Source organism: Lygodium microphyllum, chromosome 25, assembly GCF_053477565.2.
Source record: "Lygodium microphyllum isolate KBCC chromosome 25, Lygodium_microphyllum_v1.1.10, whole genome shotgun sequence".
Classification (NCBI taxonomy): domain Eukaryota; kingdom Viridiplantae; phylum Streptophyta; class Polypodiopsida; order Schizaeales; family Lygodiaceae; genus Lygodium; species Lygodium microphyllum.
Window position 1 is genome coordinate 76743982 of NC_141159.1, and position 14044 is coordinate 76758025.

Below are 14044 nucleotides of genomic sequence, written 5' to 3' on the forward strand. Positions count from 1 at the left end.
TCTTGACCACTGTAGCAGATCAGGGCGCACTTATGAAGGATGAAAGTCGATGGAGAAACCCCTAGTGTCCATGATATCCAGGATGATCAGATATAAGGCCTCAGTGCCACATGAGATCATCAGAGCCGAGCTAACAGCTACACCGATTGTAGTAGAGGCCCTTACCCGATCGATCACATACATACATAGCCTATGGGACTTACCCAGACGCAGGTATGCACGGTTGGCCCTTGAGTCCTCCAGGCAGCTTGCTAGAGAGGGTGATACTTCATGTTGGTATGCAGAAATGTCGACCTAGTTTGAGCTGCATGGCTTTAGCATGGACAAGTTACCTCCCTTCCAGTACTCCCTTGATGCACCATCTCTTGATCTGAGCAGGTTAGAGATTCGCAAGATCATCAGAATGGATCTTATCCAGTTGGATATCAGGCGGACATGGTTGATGCCAAGGCAGGAGCTAGGGACATAGATGGCTTTCTACCGCGAGCATTTCCTTCATACTACAGATGATGGATTTATCGCTCACCCGAGATACATGGACACCCACCTTTCCCATGGGATCAGATGTACTATTGGCCAATTGCGCACCTCCTCACATCAGCTAGAGATTGAGACTGGCAGATATAGATCCATCCCATCAAAGGAGCGCATATGCCAGATATGCAAATTAGAGCCAGAGACAGAGGAGCATTATATCTACCGTTGCCCAGTGTATTATGAGATCCGTGGTCATTTCCACTGTCTCTTTAGAGACGGATTTGGACCACTATCCAGAATCATGGATTTTACCGATCAGCGATGCCTTGCCCTCTTTCTTCTTGAGATACGACGACTTCGTGATATGCACCTCACGAGTACAACTGCTCCAGGACACCGAGACCCTCCACAGAGGCAACTCACAGACTTTTTTGCAAAGGAGACTTTGAAGACTTCAATACAGTTACAGCCACAGTCCAAACAAGAGCCTCTCTCATCGCCACAGTCCACACATAGACAAGAGTATTGATTGATCGAGCCGTTCACCTAACCGATCCAGACAACCTAGGCCTCAACACAGACACCGACGACACCTTCATAGGCGGATACAGGGGATTATTGCTCGGGCTAGAGCTAGGCCCTCCATACCCACATGAGATTGTACCATTTGAAGCTCATTGTTACTAGATAGAGCTCTATTTTTTACACATAGCCATAGTTAGTTTCCTTTCTTATTTTGCTTTGTGCTACATATTTTGCCCAGACAGTTGTACCATCATACACATGATTGTAACTCATGGTCTCATAGGTCATTTTGGCCTTTTGTAGACGTTAATATATCATTTTATATACACATGATTGTAAAGCATATGCAGCCTTAGATGCATTGGAGAGGCAATGTGCTCACATACAATTTCATGAGCCGCGCACCAAATTGTGGCTTTTTGACGCCCTGGATACACCCAAATTCCTATATGGAGCAGCAATTTGGGGTCCGAGTCTCTTTCACACGAGGAGACAGCCTTTGGGAGACGAGGATGGACCAGAGAAGGAATACTATGACGCGTGGGAGCATATGGAAAGACCAGTGGTCATGATGATCTCACGTATGATACGAGCGAAGAGCTCAACCCCACATGAAATTATCAGAGCTGAGTTGGGAGCATCACCCATGGTGGCTGAGGCCTTGGTCCAGGCAGTGACTTTCATACATAGACTATGGGAGCTCCCTCAAGATAGATACCCACGGCTAGCCCTGGCCTCTTCTAGACGACTAGCAGCACATGGTGGCAGACATTGTTGGTATGCTCAGATGAGTACATGGATGAGTCTACATGGGCTGCAGATTGACAGACTACCCCCCTTTGACTATAGCCTGGATTGCCCTACACTTGACCTAAGCCGATCAGAGCAGACATACCGAAGTTAGATACGGAGAAGACCTGGATCCAACCCCCCTCCCCCCATGGCATGAGGATGGCACACTATCAGACCCACTTCCTTCAGGTATCTGAGGATGGTTTCATCACCCAACCCAATTACATGGACACACAGCTGCCTCATGGACTAAGCACAGTTATTGGTCAAATCCGCACCTCATCCCACCACCTGAGGATTGAGACAGGCAGATGGGAGGATATACAGACAGAGGAACGCATATGCCCACTATGCGACAGAGGAACACTACATCTGCCGATGCACTGTATATTATGATATACGAGGTAGATACCACTGTCTGTTTCGAGAGGGTTTTGGATCCCTGAGACGGATCATGCAGTTTGAGGATCAGAGATGCTTAGGATTCTTCCTCTTGGAGCTCCAAAGGCGCAGAGCAACAATTCTATGGCGTAGGAGGCCCCCACAGCTCGCCGAGCAGTCACTGACTTTTTCACTAATACACGACAGAGTATGGCAGATACCACTACTACTGCCACACAGCCTACAGGAGTACATCATAATTGAACCTCATCTTCTATAGGTGTCCCTTTGGATAGAGCAGTGACACTTAGCCAGTCTAGGCGCCCACGTCCACCCAGACCAAGGCCTAGACATCCACACCACAAACAAATTAAAGCCATCATTGAGCGCCACAGGAGACAGATGCCGAGACACCTCAGCCATGCAGAGATACACCTCCTTAGAGGACAAACATATCATTGATGGAGAGTTTTCCTTTTTCTACTTTCACTTTTAGATCATTGACATGTTTCCCTTTTATAGGACACTATTTCATTTTTTCAGTCTTATAGACATGTTTTTCATCTTTTCTCATTCCAGATGAGAAACCCACCATCATTGTATGTATTGCTTTGGTCTCATAGCCCACATTGGCCTTTTAGAGACGTTAATATACTTTCTCTCTCTCTCTTTTTTTTTCGTAAAAGGTAATTGTATTAATTACGAAAAAAATACAAGATACATGATGACACAAAGCCATCATGTGAAGAGGTTTTCTCTTTCTCTCTCTCTCTCTTTTTTCTGATTACAAGATACACGAGGGCCCTAGGCCAACGTGTGGGGAAGCCCCGTAGTAATGCACTGAAAAAGTTACACCAATCATGGCAACGACCCAGAGGCAATTGCCATATGCCACGGATGCAAATCCTCTCGAGGGAGCAAGTCGGAGTGTCGGATGATATCTAGCTGCCAATGCAAGAGCCCTTTAAGCCTGGCAATATGTCGGGGTACATTAGAGGCCGAATCAAAGAGAAAAGCATTGCGCGTGGTCCAAATGTGCCAGCATCCCCAATATCTGAAAAAGTGAAATAAGATCTTCTCATGCAACTGTAGCGGTGCGGAATACTTCGGGCGCACAAAAACCCAGTCGAAAGGAGTTAGCGAGGATCCCACCACCGCGCGCCAAATGTGCGACAAGAGTGACCAGATATTCTTGGCGAGCGGGCAAGAGAGAAAACGATGTCGGGCCGATTCCGCCGGTGTGGTACAGAAGAAACAATTGCCATTCGAGATGCGACGCTTGGCAAGGGCCGAGGCCAGAGGAAGACCACCAATCATTACCCGCCAAAGAAAAACCTTGCATTTGAAAGGTGTCTTATTTAGCCAGCCCTCCATCAGCGTTTTGTGCCACCATGACAGCGATTTCCGCAGTCCCCAAACAGTGTTAGCTTTCTCTCCCAACCATTGGTAATCTTGAACAAGAAGATGATACACCTGATTAGTAGAGGCCTTTTCCAGACTCAGGCGGCCTGCAAGGTCCCAGTCCTGCCAAGGGCGATCCACAGTCAAGGCAGGAAAGGGTTGCCGACCCTGAAGCTTCGACGAAAGCTGCTCCCACAAATCACGGTATCCACGCGAGATCTTAAAGAGTCGCCGAGCAGTCCGAAATGATACGAGGACATTGCGAGTGGCAAGGGTAGCATCCGCAACCGACGTCACACCTAAACGGGCCATGCGATTAAATCTTGGTCTGAGTTGATGTTTATCTTCCCATGAAAGGAGTCTCGATACTGCCAACAATTCCAGCTGAAAGGAGTTAGTCTGCAAGCGGTCCCCAACTGGGTGCCAACGGGCCTTTTGGAGCACCACTTTCCAAGAGCCGAGCAAGTGCAGTAACAAAGAGGAAGAGGGACTAGAAACACGAGAGTCAGCATTAAGGACATGCCACCAGGAGGCCCGAAGCCGTGTGTTGCCATGGCGGAGCCCGCTGTCCTCAAGAAAATAACGGGCTATGATGGTCCAAGGGTGATGATCCACACACATGGCACGAAAAAGGGACCAACGGAGAGCTAACATATGAGTGTGTGCATCCAAAATCGCTCCGCCACCCATGCGCTTAGGGATACATGCGTGCGACCATGAAATCCAGGAAATGCCGGCCTGCAGTGAATCCTTCTTCCATAGCATGAAACGGATGGGATGAGTGAGGGCCTTCAAAGTAGTAGGAGTCCATGGCAACAAAGGCAGGAAATACATTAGCATTGGAAGCATGATTGTCTGGGCCACTTTGAGGCGGACATGGAATGGCCACGCTTGCGACTTCCAATACATAAACTTCGCCGCCAATTTTTGTGAAATCCACTCCAGCAGGGCTTTTGGCCGTACATCCACCCCCAATGGGTATCCAAGATGCCTGACAATGGAGCCACGGGAAACCACCTGGCCTTGCCAGCCTAAGGACTGCAAATCAGGCTCCGTACAACTGAGAATGGCTGACTTAAGGGCATTGATGCGAAGCCCAGAGGCCTGACCAAAGAGTGTCTAAACATCTAATGCCCTTCGAATGTTGTCCCTGTCCGCCTACAAAATCATAAAGGTGTCATCAGCCAAAGATTGGCTAATGAAGTGCTGACCCAACGGAAGAGACAGCCTGGCCAGCTGGGCAGAGGCTGCCATGGAGGATAACATTGAAAGGACCGGGTGAGTCGCCAGGGCAAAGAAGAGAGGGCTCAAAGGACAACCCTGTCTAACCGAGCATGCAAGGACAAATGGCTCTGTAACTCCACCATTAAGCATAACTCTGGAGGAAGCCTCAGCACTAATGGTGTAGATCAATCGGGACATTCGGGTACCAAAGCCCATAGCCGACATGAGGTCTGCAATGAAAGACCAGTCCACATAATCAAACGCCTTTTCCAAGTCCAATTGGATCAATACCACTTCCTGACCGGAGTGCCGCGCATAGTCAATAGCCATTTGCACATTTAAGATATTATGCAGAATGTTGCGGCCCTTAATGAAACCATATTGGAGAGGATGCACAATAGCTGGAAGGTGCTTGTGGAGCCGATTCGCCAGCACTTTGGAGTAGATTTTATACATGGAGCCCATCAAAGAGATTGGTCGCCAGTGTTGCAACTTTGACGGCGAAGGGACCTTTGGAATTAGTTTGATAAGGCCTTCTTTCCATGAGGAGGGCATGACCCCCGTTTCCCACACCTGCTGAAACATGGCCACCAATGGCTTCACCAACTGCGTGGCCGAGGTCTGAAAGAATTCATTAGTGAGACCATCCCAGCCAGGGCTTTTATCATTCGGCAGGTGCAACAAAACGTCCATAACCTCTTCCTCGCAAATATCCGTCTCCAAAGCGGCTTGCATATCAACTGGAACCTGCTGGCGGACCAGATGATAGAAGACCGCACGGGCATGCGTAACTTGACTAGAAGGCGAGGAAGAGGAACCAAGAAGTTCCATAAAATAGTTTCTGCACATAGTGACAATGGTCTGCGGATCCATGACCATGCGACCTTCCGAATCCTGGAGTCTGGTCATATTTTCGCGGGCCGGAGACGCATGCAAGGCGCGAAAGAACTTATGAGACTGGCAGGCGCTATCTTGCATTGTGTCCATCAAGTTGTGCAGCTTGTCCTGTTGATAAGATTTCAACTGAAACACTTGAATAAGATGGGCCAACCGCCTCTCCAGAGACAGCAGAAAATCATCATCAGGGGAATCCAGGAGCAAGGAACGGACCAAAGCCAGTAAGTCTTCTGCTGCATGTCGACGTCGGCGGCAAAGCGAGGCATGATGGATCCCATACTGGCGAGCAACCCGCTGCACATTAGAGAGCAGCCGTGCAAATGAAGGCCAGCCCTCAGAGGCGAAGTCCAATAAGAACCGCTCAATCAGCTGCTGCATATAGCCCTGGAAAATTGAATGCTTCAAATAAGAGGAGTTGAAACGTAAAGGGAGCCTATCCAGGAATTGCACAAAAGGTGCAATAGAGTGTGCCCGCATCTCAAGCTGAAGGGGGAAATGGTCCGACAACGCATATTGCCGCAAGACCTTCATTTCCAGCATGTCGGGAAGAAAGTCATCGCCCTGCATGATATACATTCTGTCCAGCCGCGACCAGGTAGTTGCATATTGTGCGGAATGAAAAGTAAATCCTGAAAAAGAAGGGTGAAGCCACGACCAAAGATCTTGCTTGAGCACGTTCAAAGCAAAAGAACTCCACACCCGGCTTTCCGGCGTATCGATTACCGAATGCCCTGAAGTGGACTGAGAAGAGTCAACACACATATTGAAATCTCCCATCAAGAATCCCCTTCGGCCGAGTGACATGGAGCCCTGCAAAGTGGACCAAAGATCCCGTCGGGATGCGGGATCATTCGGAGCATAGAGGCCCAACAGCCATAAAATCTCTCCTTCAAATAAGACTTCGATCACCAGAAAGCGGCCCTGCACATCATTTTTAACAAGGACAGGCTAATATTTCTCATGGACAATCATCAGCACGCCCGAATAGTGCATAGCATGGGTCCCTGCATAAAACAGGCGGAATCCATGACAATCCATCACTTTTCCTGCTTCACCGTGACTTTTGTGCTCAACTGCACACAATACATCCCACTAGTTCTCGTGCAAGACCGTCCACATGGCATGTTGCTTATGGCAAGAGAAAATGCCTCGCACATTCCACGTGGCTATCTTCATGTATCCTCAAAGAAGGAAGTCAGGAACGAGGCACCTGCTGCCTCGATTTCACCTTTTCCGCGAGAGCATCCAGGACACCCTCATCCAGAAAATCAGCCAATACTGCAAAAGAATTCTGGCGACCCGCTTTGGAGGTAGAAGGGCAATCCACTGCCTTGGGAGAGGGGCGGGGATAACGCCGATCCCAGGGTGTAATAACATTTCCTTTGGCATCGAACGCCAGCTTGGCAGGTGGGCCTCTGGGGCCGTCGGTATAGGCTCTCCTTGGAGACTGATTGCGGGGGCCCGACGGGGCCCTAGGACGCGCAGCCTGCTGTGAAGTGGCCATTTCTTTCCGGCGCGTATACGTGCGCACGGAATCCTAGGAAGCGGGAGGGCCAGGATCCGCCAGGCCTGCATCCAACTTTTTACCTTTTTGAGGGCGTGCCTCAATCCAGTCAGTGCGACGGGAATCTGCACTTAGGACCTGTTGTTTGCCTTTATCCATGACATGAGGAGACTGAAGGGCTTCCTGGGGCGTGGCATCAAGCACCATGTCGTCCTTGGGCAGCACAACCTGGGCATCATCCGAAGACGATTGCTTTTCAGGGCATTCGGCCATGAAATGCCCCAATTTACCACATGAAAAGCAGTGGCCCGCAAAGTTGCCCCATTTTAAGCGAAAATACAAAGGATGCATGCCCGAACAATTGAGGCGAAGCCACACGGGCCTTTTCCTGGCCGTGTCCCATAGCATGCATAAACGATTGCGGTTCATCGCCCTGAGGTTTGGGGGAACCAGCACTGTTCCCACAACTGCCATCGCATCCTTCAACATGGGCCAATAGACCGCCGAACAGTTTTCCACCTCTACCCACACCGGGCATTCGCGTTGAAGCAGACACTGGAAGTCGGCCATGGGGCGCCATGGCACAACATGAACCAAGCGACGATCAAAGAATAGCGGCAACTTGGACAGGAGCTCAGCGCGATGCGTTTCTGATTTCACCAGGACCTCATAAAACCCGCGAGGTCCAAGGAAGATCTCCTCAACAGACTCCCCTTGCAATAGATGGTGCAGCCACTGGCGAATATGCGAAAGCACTGGGATCCTGCCAGTGAAGAAAAGTATAACTGCACGGTCATAGAACACCGAGAAGGATCGCAAGACTGATTTGGGGTCCACCGTGGCTTCCAGCACATCATCCGTTCCCGCAACAGAAAAAGATTCGGTATTATGCTGGACATAATCGCCAAGCAGAGTATTGGCAAAGTCCAGCAAATGCTCCCAGTCGATTTCCTGCGAATCCACCGGATCAGAGGCCACTTGCGCATAGGAGCGTTCCGGAGGACTCATTGGCTCATTAGGCGTAGGCTTGGAGCGTTTGCCGGCAGGCAGCTGTTCAGAACTCGGCAGCAACTCCTCCGTGCATGGCACCATATCTTCCGGCTCCTCTGCATCGGAATCAGGGCCAAGGGCTGCCACCGTCCGGTCAAGAAAATCCAAATCCAGGCCAGCCATACTGCTGTCTTCACACAGAGGACGAGCTCTCTCTCTCTCTCCCTCTCTCTCGTTGTCTCTCTCTCTCTCACTCGCTGTGCAGGTCCCGCAGACCTGCAAAATCAGTGCACCACCCGGCTGCAGCAACAGGACTGCAACGAAGAACAGGACAGACACGCGCAGATGAACCGGGGCGCCGTGTAACGGGTCAAACACAGGAGGCTTAAACGGGGCTGCGTCCGCCCTGCACGCTGTCGCAGAGCAGTCAACCACAGGCGGCGCACTCTGCACAGGTCAGACGTCGACGGGGCAGGCGCCAAGGGGTCAGGCACAGGGCAGGCGTCGATGGTGCAGAGTTGAAGGGCACTGCAGGTACAGGCGACGGGCAGCGTTTAACCAGCAGGGCAGACGTCAGACGTCGACGAAGGCGGGCACACAAAGGCGCAGCAGACGTCCGGCGAGCAGTCGTGAGGCGTGGATGAAGGCGGGCGCAGGTCCAGACGACGGGCAGAGACTGACAGGCGCAGGTACCGATGGGCGGGCGTACCTGCAACAGGCGTAGCAACGGCAGGAACAGGCGGGCGCAGCAGCGGCAGGTACCGACAGGCGCAGCAGCGGCAGGCACGGACAGGTTCAGCGGCTGCGCAGAGACCACGATCTGGTCGCTAGGTCACGGGGGTTGAAGACCCGCCATCGCTGCTCGTCGCCTCCTTCTCTCTCTCTCTCTCTCTCTCTCTCTCATCATGGAACTTCACCTCCATAGCCTACTAGCCACACACAAGCTCCATATCTAACAATGATATTGGAGCTCGAAGATACCTACGGTCACTACTATCCCAATGTTGGCCTTGTAGCTCTACCATGTTCGTGCTATTATTGGTGAAAGAAGATAAACAAGAAGCTAAAGAAGAAGCTGAAGAGGAAGGAGACCACTCATCTATTTCTACATAAAGTGTGGCTTATTAGACTAACCTATCGCCACTTGTTTGTCGTTGGACTAAATGCCACGACAATTGCCTCTTGTGCCTGTGATCTGCATCGTCATGTTTGGAAGAAGCAACCACGTCAATCGGCACCTTCAAACTTATTTGATCCATGTGTACCTATCATAGAACTACGGCGGCTAGAGTCCGTCATACCTATCGCAAGTGTGTCACCGCATCAAACATCGACTCCCTTGCTACCAAATAAGGTTTTAACTAAAACCTTAATTCATTAAAGGCTTAAATTTTATTCAAGGGGTTGTTCACATGAAATTGAAAATGTTAGTTTTTAAGTCAAAAATTCGCAATTTTGCTCAATAAAATTTGGGGCTTTTTGCACCAACCACCTACTACTACTTCTAACAAGGCCCTTAATGTATCTATTCAATCACCCTAATGAGTCACCTACTACTTCTCACAAGGCCCTTAATGTATCTATTCAATCATTGTCTCTTGGCAATGATGAACCCTATCAATATGCATTTTGAATTTGATCATAAATGAATAAATAAATAATGTGTTTTAGAATTAGACATTGACCATGCCAATGCATGTGTTAAGACCTTTCCAAAAACATCCATTTATTGTATACTACTCTGCCCCGATTTTTATCCAAAAAGATTTGTACTTTCTTTTTATAATTCTATTAGGAGTTCTATTTCAAGGGGATTTGCAATCACTTTACATATGATCTTTGAGTTTGATCACGAAAGCCATACCCATGTTTTTTATCATTGGTCATGTGCCTAGTGCCTCTAAGCTAGGTTGACTTTTGATCATTGGCTTTTAATCAGCCTCTCAGCCATGCACACGCACCTTTGAACCATGCCTTACATTGGGTCCTAAGCTTCTCAATAGATCATATCATCCTCACGTTGCACCTCTCTCACCTATATATCTCCTTTTTCAAAATCATTGTGCGGGACTGGACATTGCCTCTTTGAGGTAAGACCCTCCCATTTTCATTTCTTTGTGTGTTTCGTGTCATGGGTTCTGCCACCCATGACCGGAAGGGCGGTTTGTTAGTATTATACATGCTCCCATGTGTGAACACACCTTAGATGTGTAAGTGTGTATGTGTGTGTGTGTCAAAGGTGTGAACACCTTTTACACCTCCCTACATTAAATAAGGGTCAAAGGTTTAAGGGAAACCATTATGTAGGCCCTAACAATTGTACTTTCATCAACATCTATCGCACCAATCTATTTAGCTTGTTGTGTATTTGCAAGAGCTCTCTCTCTTTTTTTTTCGTGAAGATAATTGAATTAAGTAGTAAATATTTACATGAGACCATCAGGTCAACATTCTCTCTGTATCTCTTACATTCTATTACATCAGACCATCAGGTCAGCATACTCAGTCTCTCTTGCACTGTCTCTGTAGAATTGGAGTAGAGCGAACAATCGCCAACCAGGGAGCAGCAATATCCGGAAGGACCAGGTCAGCTGACATCATAGAAGTGATTTGCCATGACACCAATCCACACACACAGGCCACGTGCCCATGGATGCCCGAAGAGCTCTCTTTTTTTTTTCGTAAAAGGCCAAAGAGCTCTCTCTCTTTTTTTTTCTCTCGTAAAAGGTAATTGTATTAATTACGAAAAAAATACAAGATTACTTGATTACAAGATACATGACGACAATCTAAGCCATCATGTGAAGAGGTTCTAAGTACTACAAGTTACAAGGTCATGGCAAAGACGCGGAGGAAATTGCCATATGCCAGGGACGTAAGTCCTCTCTAGAAAGCAAATCAGAGTGCTGGAGAAGATCTAACTGCCAATACAAGAGGCCCTTAAGCCTCGCAATATGCCGCTGAACATTATAGGCGGAGTCAAAAAGAAAAGCATTCCGAATGGTCCAGTTATGCCAACAGCCCCAATATCGAAGAAAGTGATACATGAGCTTCATATGTGGCTGTGCCGGAGTGGGGTATTTGGGCTGCCCAAAAACCCAATCAAAGGGGCGCAGGGTGAAACCCACCACCCCTTGCCAAACAGCCGACAAAAACAACCAGACTTTCTTAGCGATGGGGCAAGAAATAAATCGGTGGCGGGCGGATTCCACAGTAGTGGTGCAAAAGAAACAGTTGCCATTGGAGATTCGTCGCTTGGAAAGAGCTGAAGCAAGCGGAAGACCACCAATCATCACTCTCCAAAGAAAGACTTTATATTTGAAGGGTGTCTTGTTCAACCAGCCCTCCATCACAGTTGCCCTCCACCATGACCTGGATTTACACAATCCCCATAAAGCATTCGCTTTAGTAACTAGCCATTGAAGAGCTCTCTCTCTCTCTCTCTCTCTCTCTCTCTCTCATCATGGAGCTTCACCCTCCATAGCCTGCTAGCCACACACGAGCTCCATACCTAACAATACTGTCCCACCACACTATTTAGGCATGGTATCAGAGCATACCTACTATTTTGACAGACTACAATTGGGACAATTTTGTTGTACGAAAGTCTGTTGTTGGAGAGAGCAATAGTTGCCAAATTCAAAGACAAAAACTACTTCAATAAGGGAATGCATTAATGATTCAAACACAAAGAAGGAACTAGTTTGCTGCTGTAAATTAGGGTATGCAAGATCATTCAACTGGTATACTAGTTTGTGACTGCCAGAAGATAGAATTTGAGCCAATGGTCATCAGCAAATACTAACCCAAAACCATGTCCAGCTGAGCACCAAGATTTTTTTCTTCAGCAAATTGAAGAAACACCACAAGGGGCACCATGGTTTGGGGTCATTAAGTGTTGTTTCTTCGGTGCAAGACTTTAGCTCTTGTTGTGAGTTGAGTGTCTGCTGAATTTAACATACTGCATTTTTGTTTGCACATTAACACCTTTGCAGAGTTCCAATTTCACCATTCCATTGACAAGACATCACCATCTTCTTTAAACAGGTGAGCCAGTGGTTGTCTCCGCTACAAGAATAAGTTGTTGCAATTCAATTCTATGTAAAAAAAGTTGAAAGAACATGATTAATGAAGTAGTAAGGTCATGTATGTGAAAAGATGATCTGATCATTTGGTGCATTTTACATCTGTGTACCCTTTCCGCTTGATGGTGTACAACAGACAGCATATGCCCAAAAAGAGAACATTTATTAGAGACTTCTCTTGAATCACCTATAGTATAGTTGTTTGTAAACTCAATACAAAGGAAATGCATAATTTCACATTCTAACTCACAGAACATAACCACACCGATTGAGCAAGTTTGCATAATTTGACATTCCAACACATCAAACATACCCACAACAATTGAGCATATAAAGTGCATTAGTTGTACCTATTCCACCATAAGAGCTAAGCCAGTCATATTCGCATCAGAACAATAATTAGTGCTTACCAACAGAAATGCATCTCTGCCAAGTCCAGGTCCGATAATCAAGCAATCGAACCGACTCAGCCATTTGCTTATCTCAGTTAAAACCTGATCAAAGACTGCTCTTTTGTCCCCCCTGCAATGCACACACATTTACAATCACTTTAACTAGAATCAAGCAACTGAAGACTATTAAGTTACATTCCATATTTGACGAAAAAACACAATAGCACAGATGCTTCATTACAAAAGAGCCCTTTCTAACCAAAGAAAGTGCAATAGCAACATGAAGTAAAGAGGGAAAGAGGAAAAACCTCAAATTGTAGGATTCCTCAAGGATGGGATGTACAATTAATTCAGGACTGTAGCTCTTGATAACTGTTGCTGCACCATCCGTACAAAAAACATGGGAGAGATCTGCACCCTGACAAACAAATAGCCATGCATGTTAATCTCCCTTAACAGGTTTCCATAAAATGCATAGCCTGAAATCAAAAAAGGTACACCATACTCTTTCTGAAGACAGACTCTGTCAAAGAGAGTCCTGCATACAGTTCCAATCTCCTATATGTACTTTTCTGACTTATGGCCCAATCATAGGAAAATTTATCCGAAATATGCTTGAACATAAAAGATTCTTTGATGCCTACACGCATCCTCCCAATAAATGCATCATCCACAGTCCACAAACATTGTCCCTTTGCCTTAAGGCTTAGAGACTATGAATAGAACCTGCTCTGTTGGGGTATATATGCTCTACTCCTTTCTGCTCCATGTTGGCTTATGTGACTCAACATTGAATGGCATCCAATTAAGGATCAAGGCAACAGTATTGACGCGGCCTCATTAGAGCAGAGTTTGTAGCACCTCCTATGATAACGGAGGCCCTTTTTCAACCATCATCTTTATACACAGAGTTCCAGGTATGCATCAAGACAATTTGTCTAAAAGAGCTTTCAAGGTTTCCACACCGCTATCACAAACAGGACACGAGAGCTCATGGTATGCAGGAGTAGAGCAGTGGCTCATGTGATATGGGATCCCCACAGACCACCTCCCTCCCTTCCAGTATGATTATGACTCCCCCTCCTCATACCTCTCTCGCACTAAGAGGAATCTGGTCATGTGACAAGATCTCTAGCTGCTGCAAATACACCAAACATGGATCTCACCTTGGTAGCCCCTCCTAAAACATCCACCTAGGACCCAACCTGAACACCAGATGCGACACAAGCTATATCCATAAACATAAAAGGAACAGATATCAAACTCACCACCCAGTCATAGAGCCAAATAAGCTCACCCCCAAGCCTAGGAGTTAGAAACAAACTGGGTCACAACCACGTCCCAAGAGCTAGCGTCCCATACCACCAGCCCACATT

General features: G+C 47.5%; 1 protein-coding gene and 1 pseudogene across 6 annotated transcripts in view; one reads left to right on the plus strand and one right to left on the minus strand.

Moving 5' to 3' along the window:
• Positions 1–14044, minus strand: part of LOC148014405 (pfkB-like carbohydrate kinase family protein) — a 104884-nt gene that overhangs the window by 42200 nt on the left and 48640 nt on the right. For all 6 annotated transcript variants that reach the window (XR_015688639.1, XR_015688640.1, XM_087666705.1 and 3 more), the window contains exons 3-4: positions 12977–13086; positions 12687–12798 (exon numbers count right to left, since the gene is read on the minus strand). Coding sequence is in view for 4 of the 6 variants with exons in the window: in XM_087666705.1 (XP_087522831.1) it covers positions 12687–12798; positions 12977–13086 (222 nt within the window). In the remaining 2 variants the exon portion in view is untranslated. The remainder of the gene's footprint in view (positions 1–12686; positions 12799–12976; positions 13087–14044) is intronic.
• LOC148014406 (uncharacterized) lies at positions 50–1006 on the plus strand (annotated as a pseudogene).